This window comes from Malaclemys terrapin, chromosome 1 (genome assembly GCF_027887155.1).
Source record: "Malaclemys terrapin pileata isolate rMalTer1 chromosome 1, rMalTer1.hap1, whole genome shotgun sequence".
In the NCBI taxonomy this organism is placed as follows: Eukaryota; Metazoa; Chordata; order Testudines; family Emydidae; genus Malaclemys; species Malaclemys terrapin.
The window spans coordinates 189,536,213-189,555,693 of NC_071505.1; the positions used below are offsets into that span (position 1 = coordinate 189,536,213).

At 45.7% G+C, this 19,481-nt stretch overlaps 1 protein-coding gene across 1 annotated transcript in view; it reads right to left on the bottom strand.

Annotated features, from left to right (window-relative positions):
- LOC128848454 (trifunctional purine biosynthetic protein adenosine-3) overlaps nt 1-19,481 on the bottom strand; it is a 59,097-nt gene that overhangs the window by 7,524 nt on the left and 32,092 nt on the right. Inside the window, exons 13-19 of the mRNA XM_054048467.1 lie at nt 17,941-18,050; nt 14,958-15,156; nt 12,343-12,594; nt 11,834-11,986; nt 8,531-8,734; nt 7,888-8,019; nt 7,109-7,239 (exon numbers count right to left, since the gene is read on the bottom strand). Of these exons, the coding sequence (XP_053904442.1) occupies nt 7,109-7,239; nt 7,888-8,019; nt 8,531-8,734; nt 11,834-11,986; nt 12,343-12,594; nt 14,958-15,156; nt 17,941-18,050 (1,181 nt within the window). The remainder of the gene's footprint in view (nt 1-7,108; nt 7,240-7,887; nt 8,020-8,530; nt 8,735-11,833; nt 11,987-12,342; nt 12,595-14,957; nt 15,157-17,940; nt 18,051-19,481) is intronic.

Here is a 19,481-nt window from a genome sequence, read left to right on the forward strand (position 1 = left end):
GCTGGACGGTTAATTATAGACATGTTAAGAAGGAACAGCTAGGTAAGGATGAGGATTGCTCCAGTTAAAGTTTTCTCTGCTAAGGACACCCATGCCATATTTAAATGTGAATAATTTTAAAATTAAACTACCAAAACTATTTTCTTAAAATATCCATAGCTTTAAAATAACAAGGCCTGTTAAATGCCAATGAAATGTATAAAAAACAATTGGGTTTAAAGTCAGCGTGTTAGGTTTGAAAAGTTTATGCTAAATTGGCTGTGCAGTTGTTCAGTGCATTGACAGTGTGGTTGAGTGGATAGGGCTAGACTGGCTTCTATTATTGGCTTTGCTATTGACCTTTGCTATTGTGTAACCTTTGGCAAGTCACTTCACCTCTGTGTGGCTCTGATTCCCTTCCCACTCTGTCTTGTCCACTTAGATTGTGAGCTCTTCAGGACAGACACTGTCTCTTAGGGTGGGATCCACAAAACACCTGCTGATCTCTGTAGTCCTCTAAACTCACTCGGCACTTACGTTTTTCAGGTAAAAAAGTTCCCTGGGTGTCTCAGGTTCTGGACAGGCGTACTACTGCCTCCGTCTAGGCATCCGGACACCTATCTCCTGCTTAAGACCCAGAGTGATTCACGAACCAGAAAAAGATAAGCGATTGAACGCCTAAGTCACATGTGGGGTCCAATGCTGTAGGCAACCTCTGAGCATGCCTACTGGACCAAGTGTGGTTCAAAATCTGGCATGAGGAGGAAGCAGTGGTGGTGCCATGCACCTGATAACTTTTAGCTTAGTAGTTAGAGCACTTGCCCGGGATGTGGGAGACCCAGGTTCGATTCCCTCCTCTCAAAGGGGGGAAGAGAGAGAGAGGATTTGAACAGAGGACTCCCACTTCTCAAGAAAGTGCTGTAACCCCTGAGCTACAGGATGTTCTGTTGTGAGGCTCTCTCCACCTCTCCTGGTGAAGCTGTTCCATTGTAGATAAATAATTAAAGTGATTGGAACACAAGGACTGGACCCCAGATCTCCCTCCCTCCCTCTCCGGTGAATGTCCTAGTTCCTGGACTCCAGAATCATTCCCACCCTCAATCTGGCTCCACGACTGTTCTACTGTAGATAAATAGTCATTGGGCCAGAGAATGGGAGCATACGAGAATGATGCTCTAAGCCCAGTGGTTAGGGCACCCGTCAGGGAAGTCGGAGACTGACTCAGGGCCCAGTCCCCCTGCTCCAATCACTCTTGCATTGTTTATCCAATTGGGAACACCTCCACAGGAAAGGTAGAGAGCCCTGCATCAGAAGATCCCTTAGCTAAGTGGTTAGAATTCTCTTCTGAGAGATGAAAGTCCCCCGTTCAAATCCTCGCTCGCCCTTTGCCAGAGAGGTGGGGATTGAATGTAGGGCTCCCACATCCCAGGTAGAGTGTTCTAACGACTGGGCTATAAGGTGGACACCGCCACTTCCTTCCCCTCCCCCCATTTCACGGGGACTGAGTCAAGTGCCTAAGTCATTCCTGCAAGAAACCCTGTAGGCGCCTAAGGTACCTGACTCTACGTGGCTGGTTCTCATTTGTGGATCTCTAAGTAGACCTTGATGCCTCCCTGCAGCCTGGACTTAGGTACCTGTCTCCAAGAGAAGGGAGGGGTTCAGCTCTTGTCAGCATCTCCCACTGGCTGGCTTAGGCAGCTCCCCACCTAACGTGCTGCCTTTTGCAGATTGTGTTCTGAGGTGCCTCTCTCTCCCCATGCATTGGATAGGGAGCCTCTGTGCCTAAAAGACAGTTACCTTTTCCATAACTCGTGTTCTTCGAGATGTGTTGCTCATGTCCATTCCATATTAGGAATGTGTGCTCGCCGCATGCACCAATGCTGGAAGTTTTTCCCTCAGCAGTATCCCTAGGGGACCGGCTCTGGTGCCCTCTGGAGTGGCGCTCACATGGTGCATGGAATAAGGGGTGCCGCCGGCTCCCCGCACCCTCAGTTCCTTCTTGCCGGAAACTCTGACAGTGGGGAAGGCAGGCAGGTCATGGAACGGACATGAGCAACACATCTGAAATAACATCAGTTACGGAAAAGTTAACTGTCTTTTCTTCTTCAAGTGCTTGCTCACGTCCATTCCATATTAGGTGACTCCCAAGCAGTACCCCTGGAGGTGGACAGAAGTTCATGGACGTGTCGATTGCAACACAGCTTTGCCGAACCCAGCATCGTCCCTGGCCTGCTGAGTGATGGCATAATGAGCAGTAAACTTGTGAACAGAGGACCATGTTGCGGCTCTACAGATGTCTTGGATAGGGATGTGTGCCAGGAAGGCCGCCGAAAACACCTACGCTTTCATCGAGTGGGCTTTGACAATCTGCAGTTGCGGAACCCCCGCCAGGTCGTAACAGGTTCTTATGCACAAGGTAATCCAATTGGAAATCTTCTGCGAAGACACCGGGTGACCCTTCCTCCTATCCACTGTAGCGATGAAGAGTTGAGAGTCAATTTGTGGAAAGGCTTGGTACGTTCTAAGTAGAAAGCCAAGGCCCTCTGGATGTCCAGGGTGCAAAGACGCCTCTCTTCACTGGCCTTATGTGGTTTGGGACAGAACACTGGGAGGAAGATGTCCTGGTTCATATGGAAGGTGGAGACCACCTTTGGCAGGAAGGTCAGGTGGGGCCGCAACTGAACCTTATCTTTGTAGAAGACTGTGTGTGGAGGTTCTGAGGTCAAGTCTTTAATTTCAGAGACCCGTCTTGCCAACGTCTCCGCCACCAGGAATGCAACCTTCCACAACAGGTGGGAAAGGAAGCAGGAACCCAGTGGCTCAAAGGGTGGGCTGGTGAGCCTAGAGAGGACCAAGTTAAGATCCCACTGCGGGACAGGGGCCCGTACCTGTGGGAAGAGTCTCTCAAGTCCCCTCAGGAATCTGACCGTGATATCTTGGGAAAACACCATCTGTCCTTGGACCAGTGGGTGAAAAGCAGAGATTGCCATGAGATACATTCTAATGGAAGAGCGTGCCAGGCCTTGGTTCCTCAAACGGAGCAGGTAGTCCAGGACAGCCTGTATGGAGGAATATGAGGGAGAGATGCCCCGTTCAGACGCCCAGCAGGAAAACCTAGTCCACTCGGCCAGGTAAGTCAGTCTAGTTGAGGGCTTCTTACTTCCCAGGAGGACCCGTTGGACTTCTTCCGAACAGGTCCGTTCCTCCAGGTTCAGCCATGCAGCATACACGCAGAGAGGTGGAGGGACACAAGGTGGGGGCGTAGGAGTCAACCGTGGTCCTCTGACTGCAGGTCCAGTCAGTTGGGCAGGGGCCAGGGAGGGGCCGCTGACAGGCTCATGAGCATGCCGAACCAGTGCTGATGAGGCCACATCAGGGCGATCATGACGACCTGCGTCTTCTCTTTCTTTGGTCTTTGCCAGGGTCCTGCTGCTAAGCTGAATCAGAGGGAACGCGTACATCAGGCTCTGTGACCACAACAGGAGGAAGGCGTCGGAGAGGGAACCCTTGCTCAGATCTTGCCGAGAACAAAACTGGTGGCATTTCCTGTTCTGTCTGGTAGCGAACAGGTCCACTTGGGAGATAATGTAGGCTATCTCTGGATGGAGCAACCACTCGTGGTGAGAGGAGAAGTCCCTACTGAGCTGGTCCGCCAGCGTGTTCCTGATGCCAGAAAGGTGACAAGCTTTCAGGTGGATTTTGTGGCTGATGCAGAAATCCCAGAGACGAGAGTGCCTCTTGGCAGAGAGCCGATGATCGTGCCCCCCCTTGCCTGTTTATATAGAACATCAAGGCTGTGTTGTCCGTCAGGACTCATACCACCCTGCGCGACAGGTGGAGCAAGAAGACTTTGCACGCCAGCCAGACTGCTCAGAGCTCTTCGACGTTTATGTGCAACCGCGCTTCGTCTGGGGACCACATCCCCTGCGTCTGGAGGATGCCGATATGTGCCCCCCAGCCGAGGCCTGAGGCGTCCAACACCAATTCGATGGAGTGTGGAGGGTTGTCGAATGGAACCCCTTCCAGGACTGTCCTGTGGCCGGTCCACCATCGCAGCAAGATAAGTATCGCCTTGGGAATGGTAACAATCTTCTCCAGGGGGTCTCGGGACTGGGAATAGACCATCACCAGCCATTGTTGCAGGGGTCACATCTGGAGGCTGGCATGGAGGCTGGCATGGCAGACCACATAAGTGCACGCTTCCATGTGGCCCAGAAGGCGCAGACAGACCCTGGCTGTAGTCAGAGGGAACACGGAGACTTCCGCGATGAGGTTCGTCAATGTGTGGGAACCTTTCCAGCGGCAGGCACGCCCTGGCACAGGTTGAGTCGAGGACCGCTCCGATGAACTCTATCCTCTGCACTGGCACTAACGTAGAGTTTGTGTCATTTACCAGTAGGCCCAGAGAGCGGCACATAGCTTGTAGCACCACAACATCCCTTTGGACTTGAGACCTGGAGCTACCCATGACGAGCCAGTCATCGAGGTACGGGTCGATCTGGATACCCCCGGCACCTGAGGTAAGCTGCTACCACCGACATGCATTTGGTAAACACTCTCGGTGCTGTCATCAGGTTGAATGGGAGGACTGCAAACAGGTAGTGGTGGGGCCCCACCGTAAACCCGATGAAGTGTCTGTGTCCTTGAAAGATGGCTATGTGGAAGTATGTGTCCTTCAAGTCGAGGGAGGCATACCAGTCTCCCAGATCCAGGGAGGGGATAATAGAAGCCAGAGGCCATGCGGAACTAACTCCTTTAGGTACTTGTTAAGGCCTCGCAGGTCCAGGATGGGCCGTAGATTGCCCTTGGCCATTGGGATTAAAAAGTACCGGGAATAGAACCCCTTGTTCCTGTACTCAAGAGGAACTTCTTCCACCGCACCCAGCTGTAGCAACCCCTTTACCTCTTGTGCGAGGAGATTCACGAGAGGGGTCCCTGAAGAGGGACGGGGAAGGCGGGTGGGAAGGGGGGTGGGGGAGGTAGAAAGGAACTAGCGGGTATAATCCTATTCCACTGTGCTGAGGACCGATCGGTCTGAGGTTATAGCGGTCCAGGCAGGGAGCAAGAGGAAAAGGCATTTGGAGAACACAGGGAAGGATGGATCCGGGGAATAGTTTGGTAGGTCGCCCTCGGGCGCACCCTCAAAATGACCGTGTGGCCCCCTGTTTATTCCGGGTCAAGCCCGACTGGGCAGAGGGTGGAGGCGGGTGGCTCACAGTCTTTTTCGGTTTCTTGACCGGAGCCGTGGAGGGAGACCAGTGCCGGCTCGTGTAGGGCACTGAGGGAACACTGTGCACGGAGGCCACAGTGCTTGGTGCGGAGTCAGACCCCACTGCTCTGGTGCCGGAGTGAGTGCTGATTCCATTAGGAGTGCTCTTAAAATGGATATCGCGCTCCTTCGCCCTAGATTTGAAGGACTTGCAGATACGGCACTTGTCACTTATGTGCCCTTCGCCTAAGCACCGTAGGCAGCTGGTATGTGGATCGCCGATGGGCATAGACCGTTTACAGCAATCGCAGGGCTTAAAGCCTGGGGACCGGGTCATGCCCCGACCCCTGGCTGGGTCCCATCCGGGACTAACGAAGAGTTGGAGAACTACTATTAAGGGTAACTAAGAAAACTAGTAACTATATACAGCTATTTTATGGGATTTGGAAGTTCGCAAGAACAGAGAACGAAACAACGCTAGCCAAAGCAGCAGACATTCCAGCACCATCACCAGCGGTAAGAAGGAACTGAGGGTGGGGGGAGCCGGTGGCGCCCCTTATACCGCACGCCATGCGGGCGCCACTGCAGAGGGCGCCAGAGCCGGTCCCCTACGGATACTGCTGAGGGAAAAACTTCCTGCACCGGTGCATGTGGTGAGCACACACACCTAATATGGAATGGACACGAGAAAGCACTCGAAGAACTCAGGGTATGTCTACACTTACTGGGGATCGACGCAGCTGCGAAAGATCCACCAGGGGTCGATTTAGCGGGTCTAGTAAAGACCCACTAAATCAACCACAGATCGCTCTCTCCTTGACTCCAGTACTCCACCAGAACGAGAAGCGTAAGGTAAGTTGATGGGAGAGTTTCTCCTGTCAACCCAGCGTGGTGTAGACACCGCAGTAAGTTGGCCTAAGCTATGTCAACTCCAGCTACGTTATTCACATAGCTGGAGTTGCGTAACTTAGGTTGACTTAACCCCGTAGTGTAGCCCTGCCCTCAGGTTTTGGGAAGCGCAGTGTTGTTGCGGTGATTTTCTAGGTGCCTAAGAGTTAGGTGCTGTGACACTGAGCTTCGCAATGCCTCACTCCCTTTGTGGTTCTCACCCTTACTATATATTTGTGCAGCATTAGCACAATAGGGTCCTGATCATAGCTGTAGCCCTTACCATGGGGGGAGGAGGGAAAGATACCTCCTCATCCACCTTGTCTCTCTAATATCACGCAAATAGTAATAATAATAATTTGTTTAAGCATCAGATCCTGCTCTAGTTGAAATCAATGGCAGAACTCACATTGGGCCCGATTCTCCATTGTTTATAATTGATAAATATTTTTGCAAACTAAACAAATACACTAACCCTGAACAAGGACTCTCTCCATGCTATTTTTAAACTGCAGCCATGTTGGCTGTAGCATTGTCTGAAGTGTACATATTTTCTCACCATAGCTGAACTTATTAAAGTTTGAACAAAAGCCTTTCATTTTGTTATTAATAAAAATAATCACCTTTTGGGAGACACCAAGCAAGAAAAATATTAGCTCCGGAAGTGAAAGGTAGGTAGGTTGTTGTTGTTGGTGGTTGGGGGGGGGGGGGAGAGGGAGGAGGTAATTTTAAGTGTTTTGCAACATTAACAATGGCCGGGGTTTCTAGGCACACCCAATAACAAATCCCAGTAACTTCTCTAAGATGGAAATAAAAGACATACTATTATCTCCATCCTACTGATGGGAGACAGAGAGAAGTTAAGTGACTTTCCCAAGGGCACAGTCAGTGGCATAGAAGAATTCTGGAGATTCTGGCTCCCAGTCCTGTGTTCCAGCTCCACCTTTCCCCTATAAATATTATTAATCCTTGGCAAGATTTCCACAGCAGTGAGTTAGTAAAATCTAATTCAAAAGGTGAAACATTGCTTACTTTTGTAGGAATACCAGCTCTTTCAGCTCTTCTTAACCCTTCCACGCCTGACTTGTTAGAAATGACGAGGACTATCTGTGCGTAGCTAGTTGGCTTTTTTGTGCTGGTTATTAGGGCTTCAAGGTTTGTGCCTAAAAATGAAAAAGAAGAAATGAAGACCAAGCATTTCCTGGAGGGTAAATATACTGAACATTCCGAGATGGTTTTTAAAAACTGTAACATAGGAGGAGTCTGAGCCAATGGCCCCTGAAGTCAATGGGTGTCTTTCCACTGACCTTAGTGAGCACTGGCTTGGACCCCTGGAGTGTGAGAACATGAAATGGTTTAATAAGTTATGCATTTGTAAAACCTACTTTCCATTGCATGAACTATGCTGCATGTGTTACTTTTGGGGCTGCCTATATGTCTATAAAACACAGAAGGAAAGTTTGGTGTGTTTGAAAATACAATGCTGCATTCCTCTGATCAGCTGGTTGATCGCTTGAAAGCGGTATAGAGGTGTGTGGGCAAAAGCTACATATGTAGGTGTATCTCACAAACATTTTGCAGACGTGGGTAATGATCAGAGTATCTCCAATTCAAAATGGCCTAGGGCAAAAATCTGTTCTGCCTGCCCCGAGGAGCTGCCCCCTGATGTTGAACTCTAGGCACCTGACTGAAAGCTCACTGAAGTCCATGGGAACACTTCCAGTAACTTGAAGCAGTTTTGGTTCGGGGCCTAAGTTTCTTTGTCCAACAGCCTGTGTTGCACTTTGTAATGAAGAATGCAAAAGCCTCACCTGTTCCAGAGATGAGAACAGCCACCTTCACTTTGCTTGTTTGGGTTTTGCCTTGGATATGGTTGTGCAAAAACTGTAACCTATTTGCTTGTAAGGCTTGAAGCAGATTATTGATTTCAACATGGGCAGATTCTTAATGGGGAAGAAAAAAAAAGTGTTACATATATATATGGAGATATACCTATCTCATAAAACTGGAAGGGACCCTGAAAGGTCATTGAGTCCAGCCCCCTGCCTTCACTAGCAGGATCAAGTCCTGATTTTGCCCCAGATCCCTAAGTGGCCCCCTCAAGGATTGAATTCACAACCCTGGGTTTAGCAGGCCAATGCTCAAACCACCAAGTTATTCCCCCCATAAACAAACAGAGAAATACAGAGGACATAAAAGGACTTCAGCACCTCTGAGAATTAGACCAGTAGCACTTCGTGTTTCTCACCACTTCAAAGCTAACAAACACTCCTAAGCATGTGTTATATGTACTGTAACTGGAGTATTCAGGACTATCATTTTAACACACCTATGAAGCAAATGCGACAGAGTATCTATGGACCAGATCCTCAGCTAACATCAGTGGAGCTTCACTGATTTACATCAGCTGGGGATCTGGCCCTATATTCCTCTAGGTAAATGAGAACCCAGTACCTGTGTGTCGGGAGATGACTTTCCCAATCAGCCAGGCTTCCTCATGTCTCTGTACGTCTTTCAGAACCTGCTGAGCCAGTGCCTTCTCTACCACCAAGACTGCACCAATCCCGCAATTAAATGTTCGGGCCATCTCCTCTTCTGAGAGATTTCCCTCTTTTTGAAGCCAAGAGAAGATTTCAGGTATCCGCCAACTGTGAGCATCTGAAAATGATTGAGGCTGTAAATTGCTTGTTGAAATACAAAACAAGTGTTTGAATAGAAATGATTGTCTTGACACAAATACTCAAGTTCCTAGAATATCAAGAGCCAGAATTTCTGGACGTGAATTACAAATGTAAAAATGATTAGACCTGGGGCAGTCTTAGGCCCAGGGATCTTTGCTGCAATGCAGAAGAACTGGATTTAATTCCCAGTCGCTGTGTCTCTTACTGCCTCAGTCAGCAGGGTCTGGAGTGTTGGAAAGTGTGGTTCAGCCATGGAATGTAGGAAATGAATTACTCAACTGTGACCCATTGGCTAATAATTAGGAAGAGGCTCTGAGATACTTCAGAAGGTGCTCTTATTGTCTCCTGGGAAGAGGACAGCTGCAATGGTAGAGAGGGTATAAAATGAGGGCGGCACCACCAGATTCCAAGAGACAAGACCCCTTTCCCCCATGGCAAGAACTGATTGGCCCGCAGCAGCAGCATTGCTGAACAAGTCTGATGGAGTTAAAAAGGAAGTAGATTTCTTTTTGCCATATTATATTTTAAATGTTATGTCCTGGTTTTCATACATTAGTACTCAACAGATTTTAGCATATAGAAGACGCGAACTATAAAAATAAAACACAGATCTGATGAGCTCAGTCTGTGGAAGGAAGCACAATTTATTATTTGGAACAGAGAACTGGGAGTCGTGAGTTCTGTTTTATTCTGCACCGGGCACCAACACTATGTGATCCTGAACAAGTCACTTAACTTTGCTGTGCCAACAGTTGCTTGCTTGTAAAATGGGAATAATAATATCCCACTACGTTATTATGAGGATTAATTAATGTAGGTAAAATGGTTTGAGATTTCAGAAAGGCAGTATCCAAGTGCAAAGTATCATGATTATGATGTTATGTACACATTCCTCCTAACATGTGAGCTACTAATTACACTCTATTGCACAACAAAGATCTCTCAAACAAGTTAGATTGAGCTGTTACAAAACAGTAGCGACTCTCTTTTGGTTGTTTTTAAACCACCTGGTTCCTTAAACAAACAAACCCAACCCAAAACATTCTGAGTTCAAGGGAGTAGAGATTGCAATCTTAAGGCTACAAGGTAGGGTGACCATATTTCCCTATGGTGAATATGGGACACCTGGTAAAATTATTTGTATTCAAACAAGTTCAGCGGCAATCAGAACGATTCAGTACAAACATTCAAATTAACATCAAGTTGACCGAGCCCCTGTTAAAAAGAAATACTGCATAGTTGGATTCTTTTTATTTACCTTTTTATCTTTAAAGCTGAAGGGTTCACACGGGGAAAGGTTTCACACGGGGAAAGGTCTCACACACACACACACACACACTCCTGTACACCTCTCACAGGGTGGGGTGGGGGAAACCGACCCTCCCCTCCCTGCCCAGCGCTCTCCGCCCTCCATGCCTGGCTGGGTCTCCGGCACGGACCTGCCTCTCCTGGCGCTGCATCTTCCTGAGGCAACACATGGGCGGGGGGGGGGAGGGAGGGGAAGATGGGACGGATGGACGCAGGGTCACATGAACCCCTCCTCAGATTTCTGCCAGGGTTCATACCAGAACATGGCCAGCAGCAGCCTTTCGGCACTGTGCGGGAAGAAAGGGAGCTACTTCCAGCCGGGGGGGGGGGGGGGGGGGGGAGGGAAGGAGGAGGAAGGGAGGGAGAAGAGAAGGGAAGGGAAGGGATGACCTGGCCCATCTCTTTCCCCGGCCTCCCCGTGTGGCTGGAAGCAGCTTGTTCCTTCCTGCCCACATAGTGATGAAAGGCAGCTAATATTCCAGGCTGTTGCTGGCCACCGACATACCCCAGCCACCTCCTGTCCCCAGCTACAGCATGGGCAGGAAGGGGTTAAGTCCTAAGGATGCACTGTGCACTAGGGCCCAGGGAACCTGACTGCAGAGGCTTCAGCGAACCTGGCCAGAGAGGTGGCTCAGCAGGGGAGGGTGCCTAGGGGATGGAACAACCCTGCGCTCCCTGGGGGTAGGACTCAGGGCAGGGGGCAGGGTGACTGAAGAGGGTGCTTAGTCCCTGCCCCAGGGGTTGCTATGGAGCCTGCAGGGTCGGGGCACAAACAGGCTGAAAATCGCTCCCCCCCTGCCACTCCAGAGCTTAGCTGAGGGGCTTCTCTGTGCCAGCGCTGTGCAGGGCTTTGGCACACGCAGGACTCGGCTCCTTCTAGCCACCGCCCTGGGCTGGAGGGTCTTGGGCTTTCCTGGGGTGCCGGCCCAGCCAGAGGCAGTGGGGGAAGGAAGGAGGCTGCTGGCCAGGTTGTTGGTGAGCTCAGTGCTCCAACCAGGGGCTGGTTCTCCACCCAGTGCTGGGAGTGGGACACGCTCCGCTGGGGGGGATATGGAGGAGCAGCGAGCTGGGGAAGGAGGGGACAAAGGGGAAAAACAGCGAGAGGGGGAGCACATCAAGGGCCAATGAGTCAGCAGCAAAGGTGACACGTAATCAGCCACCGCCTTGCGCTTGCCTGCATGTGCCAGCCATCGCAGCTCGGAGCGTGCAGCCAGGAAACTGGATGGCGGGGTGGGGTCCTGCTGGCGGAGAGCCGGCGGGTTGCGCTGACAGACCAGCTGCGGGAGCAGCTGACCCCGTGCACTGCATCTTCACCCCGCCCCCAGCCTTGCATACCTAGCCCCGTCGTCAGCCACTGAACACCCCCCCACCCCCGTCAGTGGGCAGGCGGTTGGTGAGCAGGGATCCAGCCAAAAGCAGGACCCACCAGTACTGGGGGGGCGGGGGGGGGGGGGGAAAACAGAAAATATGGGACAATTTGCCCATTTTTAAGAAAAAGTCAGGACACCTACAGGAGGGCTTAAATATGGGACAGTCCCTTTAAAAACAGCACATCTGGTCACCCTACTACAAGGTACTCTGTAGGTATTCTGAGTGAAAGGGGAAATTCAATAAAGATATAGTAAAAAAATAAACTGTGTTCTAGACATGCAAATGTGAGACTCAAGAAAAAGTGTCATTTTACCTTATACCACATTGATGGGCTTTTCAGGTCCATGCCCACAACTGCACATTTTTTTTAAATACGATGCCCATTTTGCTTCCTTACCTAAAACTACACCAAATGATTCTGGGAGAACTCGGGGGATATTTTCCAACAGACCTCCTCCAGTGATGTGGGCGTAGGCCTTAACACGCCCTGAACGAAGGACAGGCAACAGAGTTTTACTGTAGATTTTAGTTGGGGTTAACAATAGTTCCCCTGTGAATGTAAAATGAAAAAGACTGATTACAACATAGAAATAAACGTCAATCAAATTAAATCAAGGAAGCCTAAAAATATTCATTTACCAGACATTGAAAAGCAACTACTATATGACAAAGTAAATTGAAGTGGAAAGAGAAAAATGCTTTGCTCTAACTCCTGTAGTATACACCAGTGTGATTACCCATCTGCCCCTCAGCTTAATTTGTTTCAGTGTATTTAATTTGAAAAAAGGGAAAGAAGAATATAGTCAAGTAATAGTGGAATCATAAAAAAAAAAAGCTATGTTGGGAAAACAATCATGACATTTTGTTACACTGCAGGAGAAGAGGTATATGTATTAGTGATGGTACCTAACGTCTGGTCACCAGAGCCACCATCTGATGGAGAAGTGAAATCTAAAGATGACTTTTCTACAATCTTCCTTACAAGGCTAAACCCATTGCTGTGAACCCCAGAGGAAGCTATTCCAATGACAACATCCCCATCAGCAACTCTCTCCAGTTGGGGAAGCATCTGTCCTTGTTCCACGGCACCAACTGCAAAGCCAGCGAGGTCATACTCCCCAGGCAGATACATGCCAGGCATTTCAGCAGTCTCTCCTCCTGCAGGGAACAAGGAAAGAGAAAGAATGGGGTGAAAGACATTGTGATCAATATACATATGATTTTTATGTTTCCAACCGGATGCAAAGGAATGCAGCGGTGTAAATAGGCTACATGAAAAAAATTAATTAGCAGCAGCATTTGTCACATGGCTGTAGCTCCTGTCATTGGAACTGATGACAAGCAAATTGGAATGTTGTCAAGAAATCCTAATTTCTGATGGCCAGGGTTAAAATTACTATATACCTACATTTGTTTATACAGATTTTTTTCATAGGGTTTGTTATCTCAGTGCTAATATGGCTTCCATCACAGGAGTGATGCACAGAGACCACCTCCTGAGCATGCAACCTTAGTGAAAACAAAATCTATTCATTTATACCGCAAAATATAATGCTCAGATTAGCACTCTGGAGAATAACAGACAGGTTTAATTCCCCTCTGGGGTGTGCCTACGCTACACAAGGAAATGTATCCAAGGACACTGAATGCATTAAATAATTGATTGCTTCCTTTGTCTTCACAATGGTTTAGCGTATCCAGACAGCAATGTTGTTTGGCAGAACCATGCTGGCACATCCACACAGAGAATGCTTTACTAACCTGGTTGTACCAGTACACTCTGAAGTGTCTATCCCACAGTGCCAGGACTGCTGATGGGAGCAGGGGGTTTTCAGTAATTTCTAAACACATGGCACTGCATTGTGGGATGGAGTTAGCAAGGCTAGTTGAATCAGTGCTGCTGCAATGCTTATGGCTTCCTGTCCACACTGGAGAGAAACCCTTGTTGATTGCACCATTTCAGCCATATCTGAGCTAAAGGCCTTCTCCTAGGTGTTGCGACCATTTTGTACAAATAAGTCTTGCAAAATGCATGGGACAGCTGCAGTGTGTGGATGCAAAGGGTTGTACAGCTGTTATAGTTTGTTGTAACTTCTTTTTTTGCCTAGTGTTGACAAGATCTGATGTATTTAAAAGTAGCTCTCTCATGTAACAAAATGTCTGGAAAAATTAGTGATTTTAACAGGTCTGAAACAGGGACAGTGATAGAATTCTAGCATCCTAATGGCTACATGACTCATGGTCTCGGATATTTCTGAATATGAGCACACAATGATACACAGTATTCCCATTTAAAACGTAATAATTGATCTACACCAATTAATTTGTAAGCCTCCAGCTTCCTTTCTAACCTCACTGTAGGTGGCTATGTTTACAGTTGTGTAGTAACTGTAATGGAAATTAAGCTCTGAAATTTAAACAATTTAGTCAATGCATGTGACAAGTTTTGATATTTAAATATAAGTGTATTTTAGATGCAGGGTTTGAAGTAAGTAGCCCATTTGTTCATATACTGGTATGAAGTAATGAATTAAAAAAATTTTGATTGGCAATACATACATTGCCTGTTTTTCATGGACAAAGCTTGTGAAATACCTGTAAAATGAGACATCCCCACTAAGAGAGACTCTTTTCTTTCTATTTTTCAAAGATAGTTACGTAATGCAAGATAAGCTTATCTGATTTTGCCATCTCTAACTGGTATATGAGAAGGTTTGTTTTGAAAATTTATTAAGTTTTGCTCCTGTATTTTTACTAGGGGAGATAATTACTTCTAAAAGGAGGAGAAATGTAAAAACAGAGAGAGGGAGCTGAACTTGGCTTTGTAGTTTTCGTTCTTCTAAATTGTAAGCCTACATTCTATTACTTTTATAAAGTAAGGATTCATGTTAATACTTGGATAACACAAGATTCTCTAATAGAATTTGAAACATATTAATGAGTTGAATGAATTTTAAAGGTTTAATTTTTGTGAAAGTCACAAGTTAAAAGTAATATAGTGGTTCATTGTATGTAAGATTAGCTTCAATATTGAATAATAGGATACGTACATAATTTGCTAATAAAATATGATCACCTAGTTAATGAGAATATGAGGGAAAATGCTTAAACTTACATCTTAACATCTTGGGATAAACTGATTTTGTGAAAATGTGGATACTCCAAACACGAAGTCTTCATCAGAAAACAAATATGCCTCTTCACCACATTTATAAACTGACTTGAAATACAGAAATAATTCAAATATGTGACCTATTGGCAGAAGCTGCATAAAGCCCTTCATTTTTATGAAGTTAAATGAAGAGACAGGGAAAGAAAATTGTAAAAACATGGATTCCTGACCTACTCGTAGCTTTTGTGAACAAACAGCACCTGCTATGTAGGTGGATGAAGACCCCATTTTATAAAGCATAGGCAGTTAATCAGAGTCTCATCGAGTTTTGATTTATGAAACCTTTCAAGAGTGTGGACACAAAACATTACAAATTTTCAAATCCCGTATAGGAAGCGAGTGCTCGTACCCAAGAGAGCGCATCCTGCCTTTTTACAAGCTTCAGCTATTCCCGCTATGACTGCTTGAGACACTTCAACATCAAGTTTCCCACAGGCAAAATAGTCGAGGAAGAAGAGGGGCTCTGCTCCCTGAGCCAGGATGTCATTGACACACATGGCAACCAAGTCCTGGCCAATGGTGTCATGTTTCTTACACATCTGTGCAATCTGCAACAAGACAGAGAGACTAGTTTGTAATGTTTGCATGGATTAAAAGCACAAGATCTGAGAGGGGGGAGGGATAACTCAGTGGTCTGAGCACTGGCCTACTAAACCCAGGGTTGAGAGTTCAATCCTTGGGGGACACTTAGGGATCTGGGGCAAAAATCTGTCTGGGGATTGGTCCTGTTTTGAGCAGGGGGTTGGACTAGATGACCTTCTGAGGTCCCTTCCAACCTTGATATTCTATGATTCCCTGACAATGGGAAGGGAAGGCACAAACATCACGTTGTTCATGTGAATACTTTCTGAAAAGCCTCTAAAATTGTCAGTTCCTTCAAATTAGGGTGTATCCTTTCTCTAAGTCGCTTATTTTTATGGGGAGGGAGATTCTCACAATATGGGTCACATCTTACTAGAGAGGGTCTCATGAACACTTCCCCTCCCATTGGCAAATGTCTAACATCCCTGTGGCAACTACAGCAATTGCTTACATGACATTAGAAAAGAATTTAAGAGGTTTCAGCTGTCTTTAGTGCAATGTAGCAGCTGAAAACAAGGAAGGAAGATAGTATCATGTGACCATCCAGCTCTCCCCAGACCACCAATAAGTAATACACAGACCACCAGATTTCAAGAAGTGAGAGAAGCTTTTTTTAGGGGAAGAGAAGGAAAGATAAATAAAACTGAGAATGACTTGACAAATGGTACAGTTCACTTCTAGAACACCTCTCATAAAAGGATCTCATAGTGCTTTGTAAACATATGCGAGTTAAGCCTCACAGCACCCACCTGGTGGAGAAAGAGAATATCATTATCCCCATTTTTGTAGACTGAAGAAGTTGAGGCAAAGAGTGGTCAATGCCATAATTACCAAGTTTGTGTGTCTAAAGCTTGGAGCCTAAAATCAATATCCAAGTCCTAAATAAGAAGCCTGCTGTACTCCCAGCTCCAAACGTTACAAAAGCATAGCTAAAAATCATGCAATTTAAAAACAAATAAATTTTGGCTGTTTATTTGCCTTCTTAATTTTCAATCTTTAGGTTACATTCATGTCATATTTTCAAGTTATACACCATAACCACCAGGGCTAGAATCTTACTATAAAAATAATTATCAGGATTGATATTCTCATATAATCCCTTGCCTCCAGGAGCTGGGGCTTTAAGCAAAATATCAAACAGTGTGAGACTTGTGATAAAATTGTGAGAGTTGACACTACTGAGACTGATTTCCAAGATTTATGGCACTAAACAACCATAGCTCCCATGGAAGTTAACAAAGGGTGCCCACGAACCCTTGATGTGACCAAGTGACATGGCTGGATTTTAGCACGTCAGCTGCAGTGATGGAGTTAGTGTGAAATAGCAGGTACTTCACAACTATGCTTTTCTGGACCAGGCAAAACAAGTACAAGAAACTCTTCCCCTATTTCCTAAGCAAAAAAAAATGAAAATGATGACCAAGTTCAAAATAGCTCTGATAAAATTGGATCACTACATTATTATTATTAGTAATAGTAATGCAGTAGCACGTAGAATGCCCAATCAAAACCAGGACCCCACTGTGCTACGGACTGCATAAACACAGAGTAAGAGATGGTCCTGCCCTGAAAAATGTACCATCTAAAAATTAGACAAGATACAATAGGTGGATTAACGAACAATAAGAGTAAGAAGGGCAAGGTTCAAAAGAAGAAGAAGTGGGGAGAGCACAGCTCCTAGTAATTGCCTTTTCCTGGCTTGGTCAAGGAGTGCTCCCACACTGATCCTCCTTAATTGATGAGGCAAGAGTTCCCCCTCCTGTTTCAATCTACATTAACCACTGGAGAATGGTAAAAAGGGACCCCATTAAGATTATGCAATTATACAGAGAAGGTAGATAGTGCATAACGTCATTCTGAGTCAACAGGAAAGTACGCTTTTGGTGGCTTTTTTTTTTTTTAAACTACAGTTTATTTCCACTTTAAAAATAAAAATTCACCTCAACTACGTTTATTTTTGTTACCACTCTCTATTTCCATCTTTTCCAACTGCTGATGACTTGGACATAGAAAGGGATCCTTTGATTTTAATAATAATAAACATTTATGAGAGCACTGAGATTTGAATATCATTCATTTACAGTTCAATGCTACATTATTTGTGCACTTGAAACTCCCAACAGGAGTTTTGGGAAACAGGGTCCCAGTCTTTAAAGCTCCAAAAATTTCTCTGTTGTGAACAAGAAAACTGATGGGCACAACAAAAACTCCAATTCATGCTGTCCAGCAGTAAGACATAGTCGTTCTGCTCCGTTGGATACAGATGTTAAAAGACTGTGGGCCAGAAACTCAGCTGGAATAAATTGGTAGAGCTCCATGAATCTGACTTAAGATCTCATCTTAGGGAATGTTCATTTTTTAAAATTTAATTGGGGAGTACAAAATGCACTCAGAATAAAATGGTCCAATCAGTGTGCACAAATATACAATGGCCACTATATAGTCTTACTGTTTGGCTCTGTGATTGGACATTTTGTGTGTAGCGATGGAGGCCCAGATTCAACAAGGTATTTAAATACGTGCCTAATTTTAAGCATGAGCAATCCCTGACTTCAATGGGGCTTCTCACCTGCTTAAAATCAGGCAAGTACTTAGCTGAACTGGGATCAGAAAGAAGATGCTTTTTAAAGTATGAATGTGTATTCTTCTGAACACAATAAGCATCCCCGGTTAATAATCTCGGCATTGATGTGGACAGGTGTTTTGCTTTTAACCAGGACAATCCTTCCTGCACAGGTGTTTTCAGTTACCTTGAGTTTTGTTCCAACACCATCAGTTCCAGACACCAAGATAGGATCTTTGTAACCAGCTGCTTTCAAGTCAAAGAGACCAGCAAATCCTCCGAGCTCTGCATTGCAGCCTGCCAACCAGAAAAAAAAAAAAGACAAAGGAATTAAACTTTTACTCCAATGGGATCCTGCCGGATCTTCCACCACTGAAGAGATTCCTTCTGAAGCCACTCAACATGACTTTAGTCAACAGAAGGGATCACAAGACTCTCTCTTCCCTTCCCTCTCCCGGCTCCCCAAAGACCAAGTGCCCCTCCACAGTAGTCTCAGTCTCTATTAAACTAGGTCCTGATCTAACCCCTATCATTGATTTCAGTTGTAAATTGGGCCCTTGGGGAACAAGAGCTGAGCTCTGGACATAAGTTTTGATCCCACGTGTTTATGCTGTTGATAAAAACAACAAAGCAGTGTGGGTTTTTTGGGGAAGGAACGTACCAACTAATATACTATCCAATTTCCAAAGCAATATCTGAGTCTAAATAAAAGCACAGAGTATTAAGATGCTGCAAAACATACATCTCTAAAATGTATTTAGGTCGTCTGGGCTTGACTGTTCACTGCCCTACACCCTGTGTAAACTGCTTACACCTGTGCAAAATATGTGCAAAGTGACTGAAAACCATTACTATTCTGACTGGTCACATTTTACATCCCCTTTCCACAGAAAGTCAATGGGACTTAAGCTCTTGAGTCGTCTACGCACTTTTGCAAATGTTACCTCTGGTGCCAGTGAAAGGTGCGGATTAACAGCCTAGTATACTGAAGACTTCTAACCACTTATGACCCATTCCTACAAATCGCCAAATGTAGAAACCCCATTGGAACTGAGCCAACAACAATGGGCCCTGATCCAGCAAACCACTGATTAAAGCACATGCTTAACTTTAAATACTGGAGTAGTTCCACAATAGGCCAGTTAAGCATGTGCTTTAATTGATTCACTGGACTTAAGCCTTGAAACATAGGGAGTTCCGTATCCTTTTAGGATACATTTTTATAATTACATAAGCCTTGTGATTGCACATTCAATAGTTAATGTAGATTATTTGTACTTAAAAAGCTTTCTGTAAAAGCAGATAAGAAATGGCTGTAATAGGCTGAAGCCCAGTCCTCCCTGAAGAAAGTTGCCAATGGGACATTTTCCCCCCACTGAGATGCAACACCCATTTTATGTCTCTACCTACAGTGCATTATTACTGTCAAGTACATGTATGTTTGGCTTCCAGTTGTTAAGATTAGCACACATTAAAAAAAAAAATAACAATGAAAGGGGCAAAGCTGGAAAAAACAGTATTAATAATGAAAATTATTCACAGGTTTGGTAAATGTGAAAGAGATATAAAGCTATTTGAAGGTCTTTAATTAATTTGAAAATTGAAATAAACTGTATTAACAAAATGGCTGTATTCATTGCAGACCCACACTTTGTTATACCACCATTAGTGACTTGTTATGGCAAAGCAAGTTTCTGAAACCAGCACGAGGAGGGTCTGACCTGATCA